The 20,916-nt window shown below is 51.5% G+C and overlaps 7 protein-coding genes and 1 non-coding gene across 8 annotated transcripts; 2 read left to right on the forward strand and 6 right to left on the reverse strand.

The window, feature by feature from the left end:
- Nucleotides 1-84: 84 nt before the first annotated feature.
- EV422DRAFT_152057 (uncharacterized protein) lies at nucleotides 85-1,567 on the reverse strand. Its single transcript, XM_053064895.1, has 3 exons — nucleotides 1,301-1,567; nucleotides 893-1,198; nucleotides 85-820 (listed from the first exon to the last, which is right to left on the reverse strand). The coding sequence occupies exons 1-3, from the start codon at nucleotides 1,376-1,378 to the stop codon at nucleotides 254-256; spliced, it is 951 nt and encodes a 316-aa protein (XP_052929548.1). The 5' UTR covers nucleotides 1,379-1,567; the 3' UTR covers nucleotides 85-253.
- Nucleotides 1,568-1,622: 55 nt separating this feature from the next.
- EV422DRAFT_152077 (RNA polymerase II-associated) lies at nucleotides 1,623-3,579 on the forward strand. The gene is made up of 8 exons (XM_053064896.1): nucleotides 1,623-1,729; nucleotides 1,796-1,936; nucleotides 2,005-2,243; nucleotides 2,314-2,500; nucleotides 2,573-2,840; nucleotides 2,911-3,096; nucleotides 3,169-3,321; nucleotides 3,396-3,579. The coding sequence occupies exons 2-8, from the start codon at nucleotides 1,905-1,907 to the stop codon at nucleotides 3,537-3,539; spliced, it is 1,209 nt and encodes a 402-aa protein (XP_052929549.1). The 5' UTR covers nucleotides 1,623-1,729; nucleotides 1,796-1,904; the 3' UTR covers nucleotides 3,540-3,579.
- Nucleotides 3,331-5,755, reverse strand: EV422DRAFT_600869 (uncharacterized protein; the record flags this gene model as incomplete). The annotated part of the gene is made up of 4 exons (XM_053073688.1): nucleotides 3,331-4,028; nucleotides 4,103-5,310; nucleotides 5,383-5,447; nucleotides 5,511-5,755. 4 exons carry the CDS (start codon nucleotides 5,753-5,755, stop codon nucleotides 3,795-3,797), a joined length of 1,752 nt encoding a protein of 583 aa, XP_052929550.1. The 3' UTR covers nucleotides 3,331-3,794.
- A 1,306-nt stretch (nucleotides 5,756-7,061) lies between these two features.
- On the reverse strand, nucleotides 7,062-7,148 carry EV422DRAFT_t14. Its single transcript has one exon. It is a non-coding gene; the product is annotated as a tRNA-Ala (tRNA).
- A 317-nt stretch (nucleotides 7,149-7,465) lies between these two features.
- EV422DRAFT_515203 (Non-repetitive/WGA-negative nucleoporin C-terminal-domain-containing protein) lies at nucleotides 7,466-12,400 on the reverse strand. Its single transcript, XM_053069312.1, has 9 exons — nucleotides 9,634-12,400; nucleotides 9,374-9,569; nucleotides 9,066-9,311; nucleotides 8,853-8,995; nucleotides 8,556-8,784; nucleotides 8,367-8,490; nucleotides 8,201-8,308; nucleotides 7,979-8,133; nucleotides 7,466-7,888 (listed from the first exon to the last, which is right to left on the reverse strand). Exons 1-9 carry the CDS (start codon nucleotides 12,153-12,155, stop codon nucleotides 7,655-7,657), a joined length of 3,957 nt encoding a protein of 1,318 aa, XP_052929551.1. The 5' UTR covers nucleotides 12,156-12,400; the 3' UTR covers nucleotides 7,466-7,654.
- A 145-nt stretch (nucleotides 12,401-12,545) lies between these two features.
- On the forward strand, nucleotides 12,546-14,584 carry EV422DRAFT_563890 (uncharacterized protein; the record flags this gene model as incomplete). Its single annotated transcript, XM_053072130.1, has 9 exons — nucleotides 12,546-12,817; nucleotides 12,930-12,963; nucleotides 13,032-13,196; nucleotides 13,264-13,380; nucleotides 13,463-13,538; nucleotides 13,608-13,813; nucleotides 13,897-14,028; nucleotides 14,096-14,390; nucleotides 14,445-14,584. The coding sequence occupies 9 exons, from the start codon at nucleotides 12,546-12,548 to the stop codon at nucleotides 14,582-14,584; spliced, it is 1,437 nt and encodes a 478-aa protein (XP_052929552.1).
- EV422DRAFT_515209 (uncharacterized protein) lies at nucleotides 14,368-16,005 on the reverse strand. Its single transcript, XM_053069313.1, has 4 exons — nucleotides 15,458-16,005; nucleotides 15,132-15,363; nucleotides 14,977-15,068; nucleotides 14,368-14,906 (listed from the first exon to the last, which is right to left on the reverse strand). Exons 1-4 carry the CDS (start codon nucleotides 15,761-15,763, stop codon nucleotides 14,802-14,804), a joined length of 735 nt encoding a protein of 244 aa, XP_052929553.1. The 5' UTR covers nucleotides 15,764-16,005; the 3' UTR covers nucleotides 14,368-14,801.
- Nucleotides 16,006-17,336: 1,331 nt separating this feature from the next.
- Nucleotides 17,337-20,273, reverse strand: EV422DRAFT_617088 (uncharacterized protein). The gene is made up of 8 exons (XM_053073992.1): nucleotides 19,568-20,273; nucleotides 19,195-19,487; nucleotides 18,978-19,128; nucleotides 18,683-18,891; nucleotides 18,343-18,620; nucleotides 17,907-18,076; nucleotides 17,637-17,835; nucleotides 17,337-17,574 (listed from the first exon to the last, which is right to left on the reverse strand). The coding sequence occupies exons 1-7, from the start codon at nucleotides 20,115-20,117 to the stop codon at nucleotides 17,651-17,653; spliced, it is 1,836 nt and encodes a 611-aa protein (XP_052929554.1). The 5' UTR covers nucleotides 20,118-20,273; the 3' UTR covers nucleotides 17,337-17,574; nucleotides 17,637-17,650.
- Nucleotides 20,274-20,916: the final 643 nt, after the last annotated feature.

Here is a 20,916-nt window from a genome sequence, read left to right on the forward strand (position 1 = left end):
TATATGCAATTTGCCAATATCATACTGGCCTTGCCGACGACACTCTCATGCTAGCGTCGACTTGATGCATAGGGAGGACATTCATTGAACCAATATATAGATGACGGGCGCAAACTTTCTATAGTGATAAGATGCTCCATCAAAGCAGGAGCTTACATGGAGAAGTGGGTTGGCGATGATAATTGCCGATTACAAGCGCGAGAATATCCTAATGAAATGATGTGAAGACATCAGCTTGGGCCAGATTCAACCGTTAAACGGCCGGTTTGATTGGCTTCGGGCCCTTCTTTTTGCGAGGCTGCTGTCCATTGGGGTTCACGCCCCCGGGGATCGGCAACGCATTTTGCGCTGTAGGCGGTGGGGCCATACCAATTCCCAACTTGGGCGTGCCTGGCAGTGCTAGGGCCGGGGCTGCTAGGGCTTTCTTCGTCTTAGCCTTCTTCTGTGCCGCCTCGGGAGCCGCAACGGTGGCTGCATCGCCGGCTTTGCGCTTCTTGACCACGGCGGGTTGGACACCACTGCCTGGGGCCACTTGAGGAGCAACGGGTGCCTTTTTGATCTTTACCGGGGTTTTTGGCGGTGCGGGGGGGAGGGCGCTGGGTGCCTCGATTTTGCCGTTCTTCTTGGCGGTGGCCTTAGGCTTTACTATCTGTGAGACCGTTGTGGCGGCCGGGTGGTCGGCTTCCTCTTCCTCGCTGCCTTCCTCCTCTTCCTCCTCCTCTTCTACCTCGGCAATGACGGCGGGGGTTCCCTGTCTAGAAGCGGCGGCTTTGTCGGCCCGGTATTTTTCTTTCAGGATGTTCGCCTCGTCATTGTAAGGCTGCAATAGCAATGGACGTGTGAACTTGCCACAAAATACGAAAAGTTATCATAGAGCACATCTCAATCGTACCTTCTTTTCCTCATCCGTCATTCTCTGCCACAGCTTGGCGCCCTCCGTCGTAATGTCCTTCATGTGCGTCTGGGGATGCTGCGTGACGAGCTGGGCTCGAACCGAGTTCAAGAAGATCAAGTATCCCGCCGGGGGTCGTTTAATGTCGTTCTCGCTCTTTTGCCTCTTGGCTTTCTTGCCACTGGCGTCCGCAAAGTCCTTGTCCGTGACGAGAGACCGAGCGAAGATCAATTCAGGGAGATCATTGTTCATCCATTGACCGATCTCGCGGAGCCCTTCCGAGATTTTGGCGATGGAGGTGAAGAGCTGCAACGGGGAGGAGAGGTGGATATGGAGGTTTAGCAAACGGCGCGTCCAGACAGACTGAAAACGCTTGACTTTCGACTGGAAGCCCGCAATGATACATACATCAACACCGGCCTTGGACCTCAGGTACGCCTCACGAGCATCGGTATGCGCCTTCGGGATCTTAGGTTTGGGAGGCATCTTGCAAAAGATTCTATTGGAAGGTAACGCGAAAGCCAAAATAAGTCGGCGCGTCTCTCGAAGAAAGGGTTTACACTGGACAAGAGCAGATGTCGCAGAGATTCGAGGGAAATGTGTCTACACGGGACGTGCGGACTGTGGTAAAACGTACGAACCTATGAAGTGGCGGCGAATAGGTAGGGTTTGCCCGTCCGTAAGTGTCTTCCTGGCCAAAGGAGCCTGAGCGGGTTGGGAGGGTTGCTTCTTTAAGTCGGCCAGGCTAAGGATTCAAGTTTGCCGTTTTTTCTTTCAGACTCATTTCAGACTGCGACCCAATTGGCGCGGCGTGACCGCGTTTGCAAGTTTGCACAGGTAAGGAGAGCTAATCAAATGCGAAACAATGCGCATGACCTTGCTCTGACGGTTCTAGATTAGCAGCCAGATTAGTGAGCTTTTGGTTGCTAAGAAGCGCGTAAGATACCTGTACTGTATACTGTAATTCGTTACAGTTGGGTTTGCAACATCCGAGCTACGAGAAGAGGTCGCAATGTCCAAACACAAGGTACAAGAGCCAAAGAAGTACGTATGATACGTGCACTGACTTTCTTCAATATCAATGTGCTGACTTAGCTCTGTTGATATAATAGGTATGGGAACGACTGGGCTTTTCGATATGTATATCGGAACGATCTTCCCGTGGACCCGTTCGAGCCGAAGCTCTTAGACTATGGGAGTCCAAAAGACCGGCTGTTTAAATACGAGCCAGGGACAGACTCGCTGGAGGACAAATTTCTCTTTGAAGTGACGGGGCGGAATATCGAAAACGGCGTTGCCTGCGCTCCATTGGCGATGGGAACCTTGTCTGACGCGTTCTACACACCGAGGGGTACAGCGGGGCTCGGGGCGCAGAGAGAGACGGATATCGCTGCAGACGCTAATGCTGATTTCTGAATCAGAAAAGGCTAGGGTTCGACGACTCGAACCAGAAGATGAAGAACTACTGGCTCCACCGTCGGCAACTGCTACAGCGCGTCCATCGAATGCAGTAACGCCCAATGTGCTCTTCCTAAGGCAGAATAAGATCAGTATGTCGGGCGACGCGAAGACTTATGGGAGGACGAGACCGGTGACGACGGAGAGCAGGTACGACTTGAAGACCGGCTGCGACGAGCAAAATGTTAGGGCTTGAAATCTAATCGCACACTGCCTTCATAGAATTGGGCAATCGGTAATAGATGACACCAAGATCCATGATCAAGCACCACATACGACGGAAGGGAAGCTCCGCGCCATCCGACAGACGTTTGAAAGCGTCAAACGATTCACGACCGAGAACATCAAGCATCCCGGCGGGAAGGACCTCAAAGCAATGGAGATCTTTCCAATATTCCCAGACTTCACAGGGTCATGGCCTGATCCGCTCGTGCTCGCTGTATTTGACGCAGATCCGTTGGAAAAGGGAGTGGAAAACGGTAACAAAGAGGTACGGTATGCTTTCACATGTCAGAAAGTGCTCGGTCGGGAGAGCGCTGACCTAACCATGTTTCCATCAGATTGAGAAGGGGTCGGAGAAAGCTATTACCCTAGAGGAGGCGTTCCTTAAGCCACTAAAGAAGCCGGATCCGCCACATGAACCTTTCATGGGCTACTATCAACCAGAAAAGAAACTTGTCAACAAGATAAAAGACAAGAGGGAAAAGGCGGATATCTTCGGCAGGGATGAGGATGAGCTGGATACCGTAAGTGGCAGGCATACTTTCGGGCAGAGCCGCTTGAACAACGACTTACTACCATGCATGGGATATTTCTAGGAGTCATACGATTTCCCATTGGTCCGTGACTTCCAGTATCAAACAAAAGACGGCATATCCGATCAACTAGTCTTCAAAATCGACAATGAGCACCACGGAGTCTTCTTCAAGCGATTGCGGTCGCGAATCAACTTTAAGCGCCAGCGCGCAAAGGTATGTGCTAAACACCACGCCAAGCATTGTTTCCGACCTGAAAAACTGAAACGGATGTCACGTTTACTTTATAGCGGAAAGAGGAACAGGACCGTGAACAAAGTCAAATATCGAGGGACAGGCCAACTGTTTTGTCCATACGGAAACGGCCATTTACACCAGAGGAGAGGAGGACACGGAGGAAGGTCGTCAAAGATGAATTGGATCTGGAGGGATAGGTTTTCTCATGGCAAGGGTAGATCTTGGATCGGTAGCGAGACCCCTCTGTATATTCTTGTCACATAGTTCATAGCTGAAGTCACCTAATTCCGTTCATTCTTGCCCGTCCGGAAGACTTCGGCGGAGGATCCTGCGCCTTTGTTGGGTGTTCATGTAATGTTATAAGATCGTTCCCTAAATACCCTACGCTAGCTAGAAATGTACATGGACGCCGCGGAGACAAGATACAGGCAGAACTCGCTATAAGGCATAGTTCAGGAGACGACGCGGACATCCATCAAGGCAGCCATATCAAAGGTGGTAACCTCATCGGCGCTCGCTTCAGTGATCCATTCATCGTCCGGCGGCAATTCGAATCTCCCTAAAGCAATTTCACCTGTTTCGTAATCTTCATACTCCTCCGTGGGTTGAGGTGTGGGCTGCTTGACCACTTTCGGCTTCAGAGTGATGAGCGAGCGTTGTATGTCGAAGGCGATGATCGTCGCTTCCTGTTTTGAAGGAGGTATGCAAAGTCAGTCAGACCTGAGATATCGCCGCTTTCCAGAAAACAACAAAACTATACTTTGAAATCCGATATTTCCGGGCAGTACGACTCCGACATCTGCAGCACTTTATACGCGATAGTCTGGCCCGTCTTCGGCTTGCCGACCAACAGAGGCAGCGCATCATAGTCTACGGCGGCGGCCGCGTCGGGCTGCTGCAGACCAGTGTCAGCTTTTGCGCCATTTGCTGCCTCACGAGACACGCCGTCGGTACCATTTTTTGCTAGAGTTGTGCCGCCACGACCCTTTCCAGGGGTGCCTGCGGAGCCCAGCAATGTTCGGCTTTGGCTTCGTTTCCTCCCTTTCTTCGGTGTGGGGTTGTTGAAATCGTCCTCGAGAAAAACTTTGGTATGGATCGCGCGCGGTGGGGCCAGTGTCGCCTTTGCTGGTGGAAGGCCATTCGTACGCGTGCCATTAAGTGTGCCCGCTTTCGAAAGGCTTTTTGCGGGTTCGACAGGATTGCTAGTAGCAAGCTCCAGCTCGCCCACTCCTTCCTCTTCGTCCTGATCAGCTGCGTCCTCATCGTTATCGGCGAAAATCACATGCGTCCGCTCCACATTCAATAGCGTCCGCGTTTGCTTCCTCTTATGTCTCCCGAGTGATACAGGGGGCGCAATCACTTCATGTACCTGCGGGGCCGGAGTTTGCTTTGCCACTGCTGCTTTCTCTTTCGAACGAGGTGCGACCTTCTGATTCGCGGGAAGCTTCGGCGGTTTTAAAGGAACTACCTTGGCAATGATTGCCTTCACAGTGTCCAACGGGGGGGCAGCTGGGCGAGCTATCGAGTCCGCCGGGTGTTTTTTTCCAGACATCACGCTTTCCTCTATTTCCGAGTCATCATCTGAGGATTCTGATGTGGAATTGCGAGGACTCTCGGATGCCTCCGTTTCTGACTCCGAAGAGGAGGTCTCATCCGACTCGGCTGATGATGTGGTTTCATCATTGGACACTTCTTTGAGAGCAGCACTTCCAACTTCTCCGCTGATGATTCCGGACATTTCATCCCCAGACTCGGAAGATGTCTCCTCTTGTTCATCCTCTTCCTCTTCAGAGCTGCTACTACTCCCGATATCTCGCACCAAGTCCGTCAGAGCGTTTCTCAAGTGTTGTCTGCGCGCGGCATGGATCTCGTGCTGGGTATCATCTACTTCAACTGTCTTTTTCTTCTTTTGTGGCTCCTCAGGCGCAGGCTCCTCCTCCGACTGGTCGCCCCGACGCTTCCGTTTAGCTAGGTGACAGTCAAAGTCTAATCGTAAGTGTTCCAGGCTCAGCACAATCGACGATTGAAGCCCAAACTCACTCTTGATTGGAGGTAACTTTTCCTTCGCCGTTTCATCTCTAGGTACACGCCGAGACAAACTTACCCTATGGCAGAAAAACCGTCAGTGTATCGACATAAGAAGGTTTCTTCTCAGCCAAGTAACGTACGTTATCAAGTCACTGTCTCGAACGATGCCCTTCGTCAGGGACGTATGAATCAGCTCAAACCCTTCCACTTCCAGCTTGAGATCCGACGCGCGAATGGAAGGCCCCAAAGACAGTAGCGTGCAGATAGAGATGGCCACGTCTCTCACTGTCCCGTGCCCGTCGTTGGGAGTGATCTCGAACCAGCACTTATTGGTGGGCAGGGGCGGAAGCGTTTGGAGCTTCACCCGTGAACCGGAAACCGACATCGGTTGAAGCTATCTTGAATATAGGGCACGGTACTAGCAAAGAGTGAAGTTTAGAACTACAGTAGCAGAACAGTATATCATACAGCGATTCTGAAGTTACGCTGTCCCCAACTGACCTGTGAAAGGGAGGAAGTCCCAAAAACACTGTTGGTCAGCACCAGTCGCAGTAGCTTGCGGTTTGAAGCCAGAGGGCAGTGGTCAGTTCAATATTTCTTTAATCCGCGTTTTCGACCTCAGCGCAAGCAGAAATGACATTAACTAGTCATCACAACTCCACCGAGATAGGAGGTGATGACCCCCAGGAAGGACGCAAGTCCACTTCGGTCGCTTCCCCAACATACAGTCTGGTTCCAAGTCCTACGTCCAGGTGTGTACTGTATCTCCTGAGAGTCGCTGGGACTGACGCGAAAGACTTCTCGCACAGACAGGCGAAGGGGGAGATACGCCAAATTCTGGGCAAAGGCGTAGGGCTATATATTGGCCACAAGGCGGGTATATAGAGTGAACGACTTACGTTCCACTCGACGGCGTAATTCCTCCATGCGAGCTGGGCACTCAGCAAGTCGAACGATATCGATGTCCGAAACCCATCTATATATATAACGCGCGCGAAGAGAGGGGCGAGCGGATAGATTGCTCGAGATACTGGTGATACTGGTGACGAGCGCGCTCAGCACTGGATGAGAAATTGTGGCAAGGATCCGGATACCGTGACGAACTTCCGGATGTATCTGAATATGAGAAGAAGCTGGTTTTACTCCTTTCAGACCAGCATTAATCATCGAACTCGAATCGTGAAGGCTGGCTCCCGTGGCGGGGGCTGAACCACCCAGGTGGATGATGCTGAACTTGAGATGGCCAAATGCTGGTCTTCCAAGAAACGGCGAAGTACGCAACTCTAGCCAGATTATGTGGTCGGGTACCCGTGGGTTCTCTTACTTCGGAAATTTCCGAGCATACGCGAGGGCTGGACATCAGTCATCTTGAACGGGATCTTCGACCGGCAAGTCCACTTTCGACACCGGTTCTGTGCATGGAAGTGAACTCCAGGTGTATTCGCATCGCACGCCGGAAACCCCAGACCGCAGATCTAGAAGTGTGTGCGGGCTCTCGAGGCGGTCGCCTGGCATTTGCGTCACGGAACGAGGCTCCACCAACTCGGAAGGGCCGCCGCGGTTGAGTCGATTATGGAGATCGCTTCCTGTCGAGGCCCAGAAGTAGGCTCAGGTTTGCCGAAAACTGCAATGTGTCGATGAGCAAAACGAAAAACGAAAAACGAACCACTCCGCGAGGGTACAGATTATTGTGGAGAATGGGAGTATCGATCTCCCTGCCTCTCGCATGCTAGGCAGTGCGTGCTAAGCGAGCGCTCTGCCATTTGAGCTAATTCCCCGGGATATTCGGGTGTCGTCCATTTATGATTTGAATGTTGAAGGTGTAGCTTTGTGTATGTGCACGCGAAAAGTTTTGGGACGCATGCAGGGTTTGTGCGCAGCTATGGTGTCTCGCGCGCGCGCTTCATCACTCATACCCATGGGGACGCCAGCTGCACGAGAAGCGCGAAACCTAGGACCTCAATGGATAGTAAAGGAGAATAGGAGACTCTCACACTCTGCGAGAAGCGATGGGGATGGAACAAGCTAGGCCCTCGGAGGCTCCTCATATCCTGCGAGGTGGATCTAGAAGCAACAGGGCCAGCACAAGATTTTGATGCTCAATTTCGAAATCAAGAAAGCATTATAATATGATAGCGGCCTTTCGAATGTAAAATATACATATCAACATGATAATCATAAAAGCCTTCCATCAGGTTCTAAGTGCCAATCCACCTTGCGAACCTCGGATCTCGTTCTAGTCGCAGCCAAGTTCACGGGGTATCTCCCCGCGCTCCAAGCGTCGTTATGATTCTCTTATCCTGTGAGCGAGAGTCTGTAAACGTGCGACCAGCTCCCGTGCTTCTCCATCGTGCACAGTCACGAGGTACTTCTGGATGGCATCGTCGATGATCTGCACCGGGATATGTGTTGATGGATCTCCGGCCCCCGATTTTCGCTCCCGCAACCAATCGCTGATAAGCACAGCAATGTCTTCGAGGAGGAAGGTCAGCGCGCGAGGCGATGACCATGGCGGCAGCTGAGAAAACGAACGTGAACGAGTAAGCTTCATGTTCCATCCGTTCTGAGAAATCTTAGGAGTTGGGGCACCGAAAGCGCCTTTGCATACCTTTGCATCGAAGATTTCGTTGTAAGCGCGGAACAAGAGCGGGAAAGGGACTTTGACCTGACGGAATACTTTGACAGCCCAGCCGTGCTCGGGGGCCGGTCGATTCTGTTGGACCGCCTGGTAGCACTCCTGCTCAAGCTGGTTGACCAAGAAGGCTATTGGAAGGAAGACACTCAGACACATCGGAGTTGCCGGCATGGACGGAGGGATGGGCAGACTTACGTATGGGGAAGATGTTTTCATCGGAAATGAAGCGCCGTCCAATCTCACGGACTTTGTCTTGCAATACGGTGAAAACATCCCTGTTGGCTTCTATCGCGCTCTCTTTCGCTGGGAAATAGGTTTAGGGCTTCAGAACGACCATGGTCATGACATGATATAAACTCACTTTTACGTAGCAATTCGCTCCATATCTGCTCGGCGTGGAATCGGGGATTGTTCGTTTCGGAGACATGGATCATGTGCAGTTGGATCTCGTACAACTTGCAAGGCTTTGCGTAGTGGTTGAAGAGCTGATTGCAAATATCAGCACCCAAGCCTTGCAATTGACGTCGACACTCAATGCTTGCGAACTTACGTCGTTCATTGGCAAAAAGCATTCAGATAGTCTGTGAAGCGCTTCATCTGTCAATCCGACTTCTGTCCGTGTCACAACTGCCAGGAGCTCCGCCTGCACTTCAGCCACTGCAGCTTCCTCCAGGATGTCTTCCATCTCCTGTCGATTGATGTTCCGCTCGGTATTGAGAGCCGTACGCGCTTGCACAACCGCGAAGTTCAAGAAGGTCAAGCGGTCATGGAATGTAAGCCTGCGTAGAACGGTATACTTAGGTACATTTCCGCATTTTCGTATATCCTAAATGTATGAAGAACGTACCCAGCGGCGTCGGCCAGCATGCGGTACACGCGCGCCGCATCATAAAAGCGTTCGTTCTGGACATAATACCGTGCGAGCAATTCCATCATCCCAGGGTCCGCGGAGGCTTGGGTCAAGAACTTTTCGAGGTATGGGGTATGCAGCTAAGATGGATCATGGATTTGTGGGAGGAACTCGGCTGATGGAGGGAACAACTCCAAATCCACAGCTCACCTTAAGCAGCTCGTCGGTCTTATCTTGCTCGATGAGCCACTTGTAAAATGCCTCATGGAAGGAAACATCATCTGAATCAAGAGCTCTCTTGATGAGGTGAAACCGCGTCCTCGCCAAGTGGTCTCTACTATGTCTCTGCCCATATATGCCGCCGTTTTGGATTCCAGATACATCCAACGAGCCGATCGTCTGGAATATGATATCATAGGCGCGTCCTCTTCGAACCAAACCACTTTCTTGATATTCCTGTGTACCCATGAACATCAGATTGGCCCTTTCCGATTTCAGCAGGCCAGTTACAGACTTACCGTCTGCGGTAAGGCTTCCCCGTACCCGGCGTTATACCGCGAATTGCGTGCCTCCGCACCTTCGTTGACATCTTGCGCCCTTGCCCAGTTCAGAGTCAAGTCGATGATCCCTTCAAAGCACTCCATATCACGTAAATTCTCGTTGATCTCTTGGAGTTTGTTGAAAGGAATGTCAAGAATGACGCGGGTAAACAGGCTAAAATGAGAAACATAAGCACGCGGCATCAGCTTTACGCAAATGAGCACTGGCAAAATCACACCTTAATGCTTCGCTGAGCTTCATAGCCTGAATATCGGCACTAGGTTGATTGCGTGCCGATTGAATGCTTTCAATCCCTTTGTATAGAATGACATCGTTTTGTCGGCAGATGGACGGACATATGGTCTGTAACTGTTCTCCGATGATCTCCATATTCCTCTCTTCGGCGATCTCGCGGTCGATGTAAGCGGCCATCAAAGCTCTGATAGTCTCGAGACCCTTTTGCGTTGTGATTGCTGCTTCGTAAGTCAGACCATCCACATCTTCCTGTTGTGCTTTCGGCAACGGCTTGATGAGAGCGTCCAATTTGTTCTCCGCGAGCATGAGTACAAGAGAAACCGTCTCTGTGCTAATGCGGAGCAGCTCATCGAGATTATGCAACGACTCCTGTTCAGCTCTCCATGCTTCGCCTTCCACGGACTGAGGTCTACTTTCGGGCGTAGGCAGGGCGGTGAAGTTCTGCCGTTCCTTGAGGAAGGCGCCAAGGCTGTCCAGAGCGCTCAAGATGTCACTTAGCGTCTGTGGTGAAAAGTTGGAAGCGTAGCCCTTCTCTTTGACCACCACTTTGTTCTTCCAGACCGGCTTCAGTACCCGTGTCAGATAGAGTGCCAAGCCGTCATGCCTCCCGCTGTGTCTGATTTCCGGGGAATACATGGCATATCCCAAAGGTCCGCTACCATCGAAACCGCTGTTGAGCTGAGCCATGGAGGGTTGGCCACCAAAGTCATCAAACAGGCGACTCGCTGTTGATATGAGTAAGCCTTTACTGCCCACATGTTCTTGAAACAAGGTCTCAGATGCAGGATGCTGACATGCGACGGCTAAGCACATAGCACAAGCTTCCGCACTCCCGTAGACATGCAAGAACTCTTCGAATCCTCCGCCGGATCTCTGCTCCTCCGGTGTGATGATGTTCTCACACAAGATATCCAGCGGCCGGAGTTTCTTCAGTCGCCAAATCCCCTGATTTGTAAGGACGCGAAAGGATCGAGCGGGGCCTTCCAACTGCGTAGCGAGTTCGTTGAGTACGTTTCCAGCTTCCGGTCTCTTGCTAATCTTTGCAGTCGGCACAGTCGACCGGGTGGCCATCTCTGATATCTGCCAGATCTTCCCTTCTTGATCATGATATCCATAATTATCTATCCAAAATTTCGAAGCTTGCTGAGCTATGGCACCAGTATGTACTGCGACGCCGTACAACCTATCAACATCTTGGCTCATCGCAGAAGTGGCCAGAAGAAGTCCGCTGGCGTAGTACGATTCGTGCAACGAGAGACCCGGGCCCACGATCCTTTGCACCAATGGCAAAATATACACCAGCTCCAGGGTATTTGGTTCAGACGAGGGAGGTTGTCCATCCCAGCCGCTGCGATCGTTGCTCGAGTATACGGTAAAGAAAAGCCTGTCGCCACTGGTGGTAATAGCCACCATCTGAATCTTCTGCGACTCCGCGTTGGAGACGGGGTAAAGAGCTTGAATGGCAATTCCCTCATCGGTGCGAGACCCTGACGACAGGCGGCTCAAAGCATCAGACACAGATTTTACGCGGTGGAATGATTTGCCATCCCGGCCCAGATAAATAAGCTGAACGGTATTTCGAGATGTGACGGTGTAAAGGATTTTGCGCTCGAGATCGAGAGTCATCAAGTAGACTTGGTTTTGGAGACCGATGTCTCTCAGGAAAGTCGGAGCAACCATTGACAAGGCTGACGCAGAATGATTGATTAGCCGGATCCTCCTTGTAAACCATCCTTCCGTCGCCTGATACTGCAACTCCAATAGCTTTCCGCTCAGCGTGCGCAGAAAGATTCTCCCCTCTTTCGACCCCTCGATCTGCAGAATATGCTCGCTATCGGTAGGAATCGACAGATCAGTCCTGAAAATTGTCAATTCTGTCGACGGATTACCCTTTACGGCGAAAGCCACGCCAAGAATAATAATCTCCAGTCGAGTAGCAACAACAAGCAGGTAATCGATCTGTTCAAGAAAAACTCCTGGGGTGGGCCGCACAAGGCCTACACTACAGATCAGCTGCTCCTGATCATCGTAGCAAGAGGTGGCGTTCGGGCTGTTATCGTTGAAGTTCCACAGATACAGTTTCGAATCCATCGTTATCCACACTCGTTCGATTTCTGGGAACAGGCCCATAAAGGTTTTACACTGAACGGAATCGTACTGCTCGTAGACATAGTTGGGCAGAGACACGAAACCGTCGGCTCTCAAGTAGTTCTGGACTCCCGCAAGCGTTGTTGAGGCTTCTCTCAGCTGTTCATCGGAAAGTCTGACGAGAAGCTCCCAGAGATCAGGGTAACGGTCGCGCTGTAAATTCTCATCAAGCACCGCCGCGGCGTTTCGTAGACGATCATGCCGTTGAAGCAGAGTGGATTGCTGTTGTTGGCGATGCTGTTGTGGTTGAGTGATTTCGAAGTCTCGAGCGGGGAGACCATAGCCAGCAGCTTGTGGTGGTTGGCCCACCATCCCACCCCACGGACGCGCAAGATCGTCCAGGTTCCCGTACGGCATTCTACAAGCTGCCTAGAAACCGAAGTCGAACTAAACCAGTATCCGAGAAGCCCTGACGGAAGCAGTATTTCGAAGGCAACAATGCGCGCTCAAGTTGAAAATTGAGGCCAGAGTCGAAAGGAGCAGAAGGGCAAAGTGAGCAGTCGAGGGACTTAATACTGTAATTAAGGCATACCCCATATGTATATTTAGTTTCTCGTAAGCCCCATACACATTTCGACACCGGGCAAATCGATTCTCACAAGAGTTCAACACTTGCACGAATTGCTCTGTGAACTACCTACGCCGCTCTCCGCATCATCAGTCGCTTGGTGCAATCAGCTTTCGAAGAGAAGACTACCCTTCTTCAGGATACTCTGTGCAATGATGGCACCTATACGCAAAAAAGCTATGCCGCCAGGCTCTCACCAAGGCCCGGCGGAAGCCAGCAGTCGTCCGACCCAAGCGGTCTTGGGCGGGATCACATTCGCAGCGAGCCTTCCGCCAGGAGTTAAGAAGGGAACGCCTGTGCCAGAGCATATACCATTATCTACGACGGGAGCCGCACCACCCCCAGTCAAAAGAAGTGCGTCAAATGCGCACGGCGTAACAGTTGTGGTGGAACCGTCAACTGAGGTGGCAGACAACGACGAAACTTTCGTCACGCAAAAAGGAGGAAAGATGTGAGTTTTGACAGTTCCACAAGACAGGTGTTGAAAGAATACTCTGCTCACAGCACATGTCGCTGACAGAGACCTCATTCCTATATGCTGCGGGGGATCTGGTCTGATATAGCGTCCAAAATCCGCAGGTCACTTTACAAAATGAGGTGAGTGGCCATAGAAATGATCTAAATAATTCGTCCTCAAGTTGCTGAGCGTATCCATCTCAATTCAGCGGATGCCGTCCATGTTCGAGTCTCGTCGCACGCTTCAATCAACTCTGTTACTGCAAAAGAAGAAGGAAATGCAGGCCGTACAGCTGGAGCTGGAGAAAAGAAGGCTAGAGTTCGCCAAAAGAATGAGTGGATGCAAAGACCGACAGGAAGAACTTCGTTCCAAGGTACTATCCCGGACATTGGCACTATACTAGCGTAGCATCGTATTGACTTTACCGTTCTCATCTGTAGCAAAAGCAAATACGAGACCGGGTGAACAAGTTCGAGAGGTTCCTAAAAGAAAACGACGCAAAACGGCAACGTGCCAATCTCAAAGCCCAGACAGAGAAGAAATCTCGGGAGCAAAAGGTAAGCATTTTATACATAATTTGCAAGGAGCCTATGACATAGCAAACTCACATCATATGACAAACGAACCCTGCGTTCTTAGGAGCACGAACTACTTGGACTCCTCAAACAGTTAAATTTGGAGCAGATCAAGCATGGAAGCGTTTTGCACCTCATCAGTAGAGCACTCCTAGCTTTATGTCGATCTAATGATGGAAGAAGGCTGATCCGGCTACTGCAATTCACAGAGAAGTACGAGATCTATGAGGCGTATCTGCAGTCAGTTGTGGACGTCCTTCCCCCAGAGTACCTGGACGTCAATGAACCACATATCAACGACATCCTTATGCGCCACAAAACGCTAGTCGAAACAAATGATGATTTACGGCAGGCCGTTCAAAAATCGCAGGACGAGATCGAATCGGAGCAAACGAGGTTGGGCGAGCTGGTAAAGGTATGTATGCGACGGATCGCATCGTCCTTTTGCACCAAATCTGTGATCTAATACAAGCGCTTGTTTGCCCACGACACTCTCAGGAGAAGAACGATCTAATATTGGTGCAGAACTCCACCCTGGGCACGCAGCAGAAACGGCTAGATCAGCTGAAACAGGAATGTGCATACCTTGAGCAAAGGCTTGAAGAACGAGATAACACCGGCAAGGAGAGGGTACGCCGCATCTCCGGTTAAATTTGTTGTACGTTGGCACAGAAACACTTACATCCTATTACTCCAGATGCGTATGCTTAGCGAAACAAAACTTGCTATCAATAACATTTACGACCGCATCGGACTTCGGCCACATGCTGCGCTGGAAACGCCACCGGCGCAGGTGGTCATTACCCCACCTGGTGCTGCTCGCGGCCCAGATACACTGGTTCAACAGCAACAACAGCAACATGGAGGATTTGGAGCAGCGCTAGTTCCTCCACCACCGCCAGCCTTTCTTTCGAAAGACTACGTTGATAACTCAGCGAAAGCACTGGGCGAAAGGCTTCACGCAATACAAGATAGGGTGCTAGATTTGGGCCGTAAGTGTTATCGTCTGCTTACTGACTAAGATTCCCCGGTTAACCTGTCCGCAGATATCGCCCAGCGAACGGAACAGGCTATCCTCGGGCAAGACCATGCGGTGAAGGGAAAGAAGCAACCTGCGGGCACACCTAGCCCTATGATGGCGTCCATTTCCCAACCAGCGGAGGCTTCTGCCATCAAAACACATTAGTGTTTGAAACCCTGAGGCAGACGCTCGCTATGAACCTTGCAATTTGTGTATACAGCCGTCAAACGAAGCAGAGCCAAAACTCTACTCTGCAAAGAATTGTGTGAATATTTGTGCAGCACCGTTATTGTCGTTCATCAGACCCATCATGCGCATCTGAACGCTTTGCGCGCTTCCCAATGACATCGCTTTCCATCTATTTATTTACGGGCCTTCGATTTCAAGAATGACGAACTTGTATCACATCTCTTTGCTGGGACCATGGGGAGCGTTGCGCGGCCAACGGGTCCTGGCCTGTTATGATGTTGTAGTATGGAGATCGAGCCTAAAAATGCAAACACATATGTTTTCAGTCAACGGAAGATTGCAATGTGAGCGAATCATCAAGTCCGTACATTTGCGACATCATCTTGATGCTGGAACGTCTCAATCACAGCGCGGTGACCGGCTCTGTATCCACCGTATTGGTCTCCGTAGAGTTGTACTCCTGAGAATCGGCATTCTTAGTTTCGCGGAACTCTCTGAATGAATTGCACGCTGGCCTCTCCACCTGTAATGATATCATATCTGGCCTTGTTCTCTCCGTAACCAACCGCTGCAGGTGATCCTGGACGGAAGGTTCCTTCCGGAGCTGCTCTAATCCCAGCAGCTTCAGCGTTTGTACTGCGACCAGCGTTACCTCCCTCAACCTTCTGTGGCTGTGCCGGTCCCTTCTGAACTTCAGTCTTCTCAGTCGCAACAGTAGGCTTTCCCGACAAGTCGCCATTTGTCACGGTCAAATTCTGAGTGGGGTCCAAGGAAAGGCACCAGGAACATCTCCGTAAGCTTCAGTCCCAGCAGTGATACACGTGAACAAAGAATTCGCAGCAAGCTCACGTTTTTGAGGTGCCTACTAGGCAATTTGGGCAGCTGAACCTGCTTTCCGTTATGGTAGTTACTCATGCCCTTTACAATGACGCCCAACTTTCGATCCTTCTGCGCCCGAGACGACAACACTGCGGCGGCTCCAGCTTTGCAGGCCTTATCGTGCATGAGGTGGGTGCCCGCCTTCTTCTCCAAAAGTGACGATGCCCCTGGTTTCCCCCGGGACTGCAACTTGCCCGATAATGGATCCTTGTAGCTCTCCTTGTATTCGGTCATGAAGGGCTTGAAGATCGGGTGCCCGACGACGATACGATGCATTCGATTGACTTGCCGAGAATGTGATTCTTGAGTGCTTCTAAATGTGATACCGTATCTTCCGTTTTGGGGTCGCTTTTTGATATCTAGGTTCAACGTCCCAACTGAGGATATAATTGGTGAGCGTTTCCAATGCGATGCCCTATCTTCCGTTTGGAGTCGCTTTTTTGTAACGAGGTCCAGATTCCGAACGCTTTTCCAATGACAGGGAGGTCCAGGCGAACTCCGCTCTGTGTGGCTTGTGGTGTGTGCTTGTGGCTGGTACGTAGACATGTACAGTCTGTTGCCATAAAGCAGGTCGCGCCTGAAATTGAGTCACTGTCCTCGCGGCTGATCATGGTCCCGACTCCCTAATCACGGTATTAGGACCCCTAATCTAAATTTCGATCTGGGTTCCTAATCACGGTATTGGGACCTCTAATCTAAACTAGATCTGGGTTCCTAATATTTTGTAAGTCCCCCGTTTGCGGCAATGACAGCGGCCATGCGTCCAGGCATTGAACCAATAAGTCTCTCTAAATGAACATCCATTGTCTGCCAGACATTCTGCACAATCCCGTTCAGCGTTGCAAAGTTCAGCAAGCTCGTCTGCTAAGGGTTGATACTTAACTGGTCTGCTCCTGGGTTTTGTTGACTTGAATGCGTTGGGGTCGTCGCAATTTGCATTCTGGAACCTCCTCAGGGTTCTCTGAACGGTTCTGCAGGCACGGACTCTTGCTCTGCAATCTCTCTGGGTGTCTTGCCAGCGTTGCTCAACGCAACAATGGCTGCCCTCTTTTGGGGGGTGAGGGGTTTTGGCATTGTCGGTGTGGGAATGGGGAAGATGATCTCGCAATTGCGGCACTGTGAAGGGCTGTCCAGTGTGTCCGAAGCACCCGGCTACGGGCCGACTGTGCACGGCCAGGCGCGACCTGCTTTATGGCAACAGACTGTACATGTAAGCCAGGCCGGTGAATTCGACAGCGCGAACTCCGACAAGAGATTCTGGAAGTGGAAGTGGGGCTTTGAGCTTGACGGACTTTTTATCGAGCTTGTAGGCATTTTTCGGGCAAATCTATGGAAATGGGATGCAAAGGAAGAGAGGAAGGGCGTGGGGAAGGAGAATGCTTGTTCCTGAAGAATTTTGGAGGATAGGAGGGTTGACGGCAGGATACAAACCACTTGGTTAGAGTCTGTCCTTTAATGTGCAATGAGATATGGTTTAGCTAGACGGTGATGTCAGGAAGGCTTAGAGAGTATATAGTTCGACTACTTATTCTTTTGGTATGTCTCGTTTTCCGATGATGATATTTAAATGGAAACTGCTCTGATTGTGCCTGTGAGGACTACTTCTCCATGATTCTTCCTTAATACAAGTTGCCATCATCGGCGACGCCTCAGGCAGAGGTACAATGATGTGGATGGCAGATAACCACCACGGAAAATGGGATGGGGTGAAATCTAGACTACCGGTTACGGGAGAATGCGTCTGGTCTGCGGCCATCAATGCCAAACACCACCGAGCGCACAATCGAGAGGAAATTCTTGGTGCTCAGGACGTCCCGATTGTGCACTCTCATCCGTAGTCGTAGTGGTTGTCTTCTTCCAGGAATCTCAAATGGCGTCCAGTCTTGGTGATATATTCGGGGTTGGGGCAACCCACCAATCCATGGACGTATTCCATTCTTCCCTTTCTAGCTTGCCACAGCCGAGATGACAGCCGGCGTCGGATGTTTTTCTTCACACGCCCGTGGCAGTCTGGGCACACGGAAGACGTTCGATACTCATCTAGCAAGTAGCATGGGATGCTGTTTCTTGCAAAGAGTGTGCGGAATCTGATTTCCATGAAGATGAGTTAGCATATTAAAATACATAAAAAACAATGATGGTCACTCACCCCTTGGTCTTTGATTACTCCTGAAAGCGCATGGTTTTTCCAGCGTCGCTCCAATCACCCAAGATGACCGCAAAATGCTTTCCATACAGGCGTCGCATGTTCTTGATGAGCTTGCTCTCAGACTTTTGCCGCAGTGAGAACGCCTTGAATCTGCGAGCCACGTGAATCTCATCCTGGTAAAACTCATCCAGGGCGGGATCTGGGATATGGATGGATGTCAGCCCATGTGTTACCAAAGTTGAAAATCAAAGTTGAAGTGGAACATCATACCCGCATATTCGTAATCCACGATGAACGCTGAGACTGCCTCGATGTTCATGCTCTTGTGCGATGGAATATGTGATTCCATCTCAGCGATGCCGGCATTGATCTTTCGCTCTGTCATGTCTCTTTGAAAGTACCGAGACTTTGTCTCGACCGCCCGTTGATTGGATGTGTATCTGATAAATGCATTGTGAGGACGCCGCAGCGGAATGTCGAACGAAGGGGATGGTGGGGACGGAGGTGGGGACAGCGGCGACAGCGGCGACAGCGGGGACGGCGGGATAGCGGGGACGGCGGGATAGTGGGGACGACGGGATAGCGGGGACGGCGGGATAGCGGGGACGGTGGGATAGCGGGGACGGCGGGATAGCGGGGACGGCGGGATAGCGGGGACGGCGGGATAGCGGGGACAGCAGGGCAGTAGTAATCAGCTGAAACTTACCGAAATGGCCGCTCCTTGTTGATGTCTCGACAGAACAAGAGGTCACGCTTGCCCGGATCAATGCTGACGATGTTTGGAGCCTCCCGTAGTTCGGCGATGTGGTGCTCAAAATACAGCTGCTTGACTTCTTCCTGCATTTGGGCTTTGCTGCGCTTCCGGGCGCGATGGCCGTACTTGAGCCCTGGCTTCTTGAAGTGGATGGTAGCGGAATACCCGTTTGTGCTGATTGACCCATCAAATTTGAGACCAAGCTTCTTTCGATCCTTGAAGACCTTGTCCTGCAATCCGTCATTCAGCGAGGTGAGGTGATTGAAATAAGCGCAGAGGGATAGAGACTTACATTCACATTGAGAAACTGCCCCCACAGCTCCTGCTTGCGTTGATCGGTGAGTTTCCCCACGCGATGGCGGCTCAAGGCCAGGATATGAGTGGCTAGGATCATCGTGTCGATCCGAACAGATGACTGGATTCGAGATTTGCGCAGCGGGATAGCTGAAAACAGCCGCATTCTACGGCGCTCAAAGAGGCGCGAGAGCTCACAATAGGCACCTGTGATGAGGCAGGTGCGGACCATGATTAGACAAAGAGGAAGCCATGCGGGGGGGGGGGGGGGGGGCGGAAATATACTAACTCACCTAAATATGGCATTGCGTCCACCGCAAGGCTGTATGCAAGCGGTTCATCCTGGGGAGGAAACAGAGCCCATAACTCGTCGAGGATGGTCCGCTCAAGTCGTGTGAGGCGTGCAAGCTCCTCTTCGGTTGGAAACTCTTCAAATGTCGCATACTTTGTAAACTGACGGACACGCTGATAATAGCGTCACCGCTGCGCTCTCCGGAGATGCCGTTCCACTTGCTTCAAACCAAGCCTTTCATTGACGTAGCGCAGAAACATTTGCATGAAATGCTCTTGTACGTTAACTTTGAGGTTTGTGAAGATGCTCATAGCCGTGTACGCTGCGGTCTGTTGGCAATATCGCATGCGGATGGGGGCGAATCCGTGAACATCACAGTACTTTTGAACCCGTGGACGCAACTCTTGCGCGATGACTGGATTGCCGTTGTAGCCTGGATTGTTGAGCAGCTCAAACATCACACTGATGTGCTTGTCGGTGATGTCCGGGAAATCGTGTAGAGGATGATCAGCTGTGGTGGGGTGGGCAGATGTAGCAGTCAGGACATTGTTTTATGGGAAATATACAGTATAGTGTACCTCAAAAACTGACCAAGGTAGTACTTGATAAAGAAGGTGGTGTGGCGCGCAAGGACGTGAACATCAGCGATGAACGTTGTTAGGCGCTCCCTTTGCACTTGATTGTGATTATGGATTCTGTGAAGGGAAACCTTCGTGCTGGCATGCGTCTGCGGGCGGGGTCGTTGAGCTGGTGGTGGTGGCGGTGGTGGTGGTGGTGGCGGGGGCTCATACACCAGGGATCCCGGTGTGCTGGGAAAAAGGAAAGGGATGGGGGCGGGGAGGTTCAACGGACGCTGCAGACCCCTGTCCACGGGCGAAAGCCCTCGCTCCTGGCGCTGCTGCCCGTCTTCATCGCCGGAACTCTCGCCAACCATGTCTGCAATTGCTTGGGGCAAGTGGCGACGGACAGAAGGTGGGAGCTCGAATCGCGGGGGCTGCAGTGGTGTCTGCACAGCGGTTGGCGGATTTATGGGCAGCCGCGGGGTAACCGGAGTAACCTTCCTCCTCTTCCGCCGTGGTGTGGTTGCTCCCGTAAAGAAGCCACCCCACAGGTGCCCCTGGAGCACCTGGTGTGATGACATGATGGCTGTGCTGTGCCTTTTGCGTGCCTGCTAGAGATGAGGTGTTGCAGGTGATTGCCGTGATAGCTGTGTGTCAAGGAACTCACGTCAGTGCTGTGGTAATGAGGCTGAGAACGGTGAGGAATTGCGGTTGTTACCTGGTGGCGGTTGAAGGTGAAACCGGGGTTGCTTACTGCTCACAATTGCGTTGGGAAGGACGGGGGTTGGGAAGGAGGTTTGGTATGTAATTGGGGGCCATGATGAGGTGCAATCAAGAGCGTGAGGTGTGCGAAGAGTGAGGAAGAGTAGAGTGAGGAAGAGTAGAGTGAGGATTGTTCTTTACACGCGTGTAAAGGACGTGGGGTAGCTTCCAGGGCAGCTAGCTGGGCAGCTACCTGGGCGAGTGACGGCGAGTGACGGCTATGGCAGCAGCTACCTGGGCGAGTGACGGCGAGTGACGGCTATGGCAGCAGCTACCTGGGCGAGTGACGGCGAGTGACGGCTATGGCAGCAGCTACCTGGGCGAGTGACGGCGAGTGACGGCTATGGCAGCAAACTACAGTATGTCAAGTTGGGTCCGCCATGGCCCTCTAACAGCAGACCGTTGCGAATATGATCATAGTCTAGAGCCAGCATTGCGCAAGTAAAAAGGAGTTTTAAAGGAGCAAAGAGCAGACAGGCAGTACAATGATATGCTGGTGACCGGTGCTTATATAGCAATTCACATCTATGAAGCTATGAAGGGAGACATTGCTCGTCCGTCGTATAACTATGCCTGCCCTCCTTCCAAATCCCGTCGTTCTTACACCACTCGGAAGTG

This window comes from Fimicolochytrium jonesii (assembly GCF_025526975.1).
Source record: "Fimicolochytrium jonesii strain JEL569 chromosome Unknown EV422scaffold_2, whole genome shotgun sequence".
Lineage (NCBI taxonomy): Eukaryota > Fungi > Chytridiomycota > Chytridiomycetes > Spizellomycetales > Powellomycetaceae > Fimicolochytrium > Fimicolochytrium jonesii.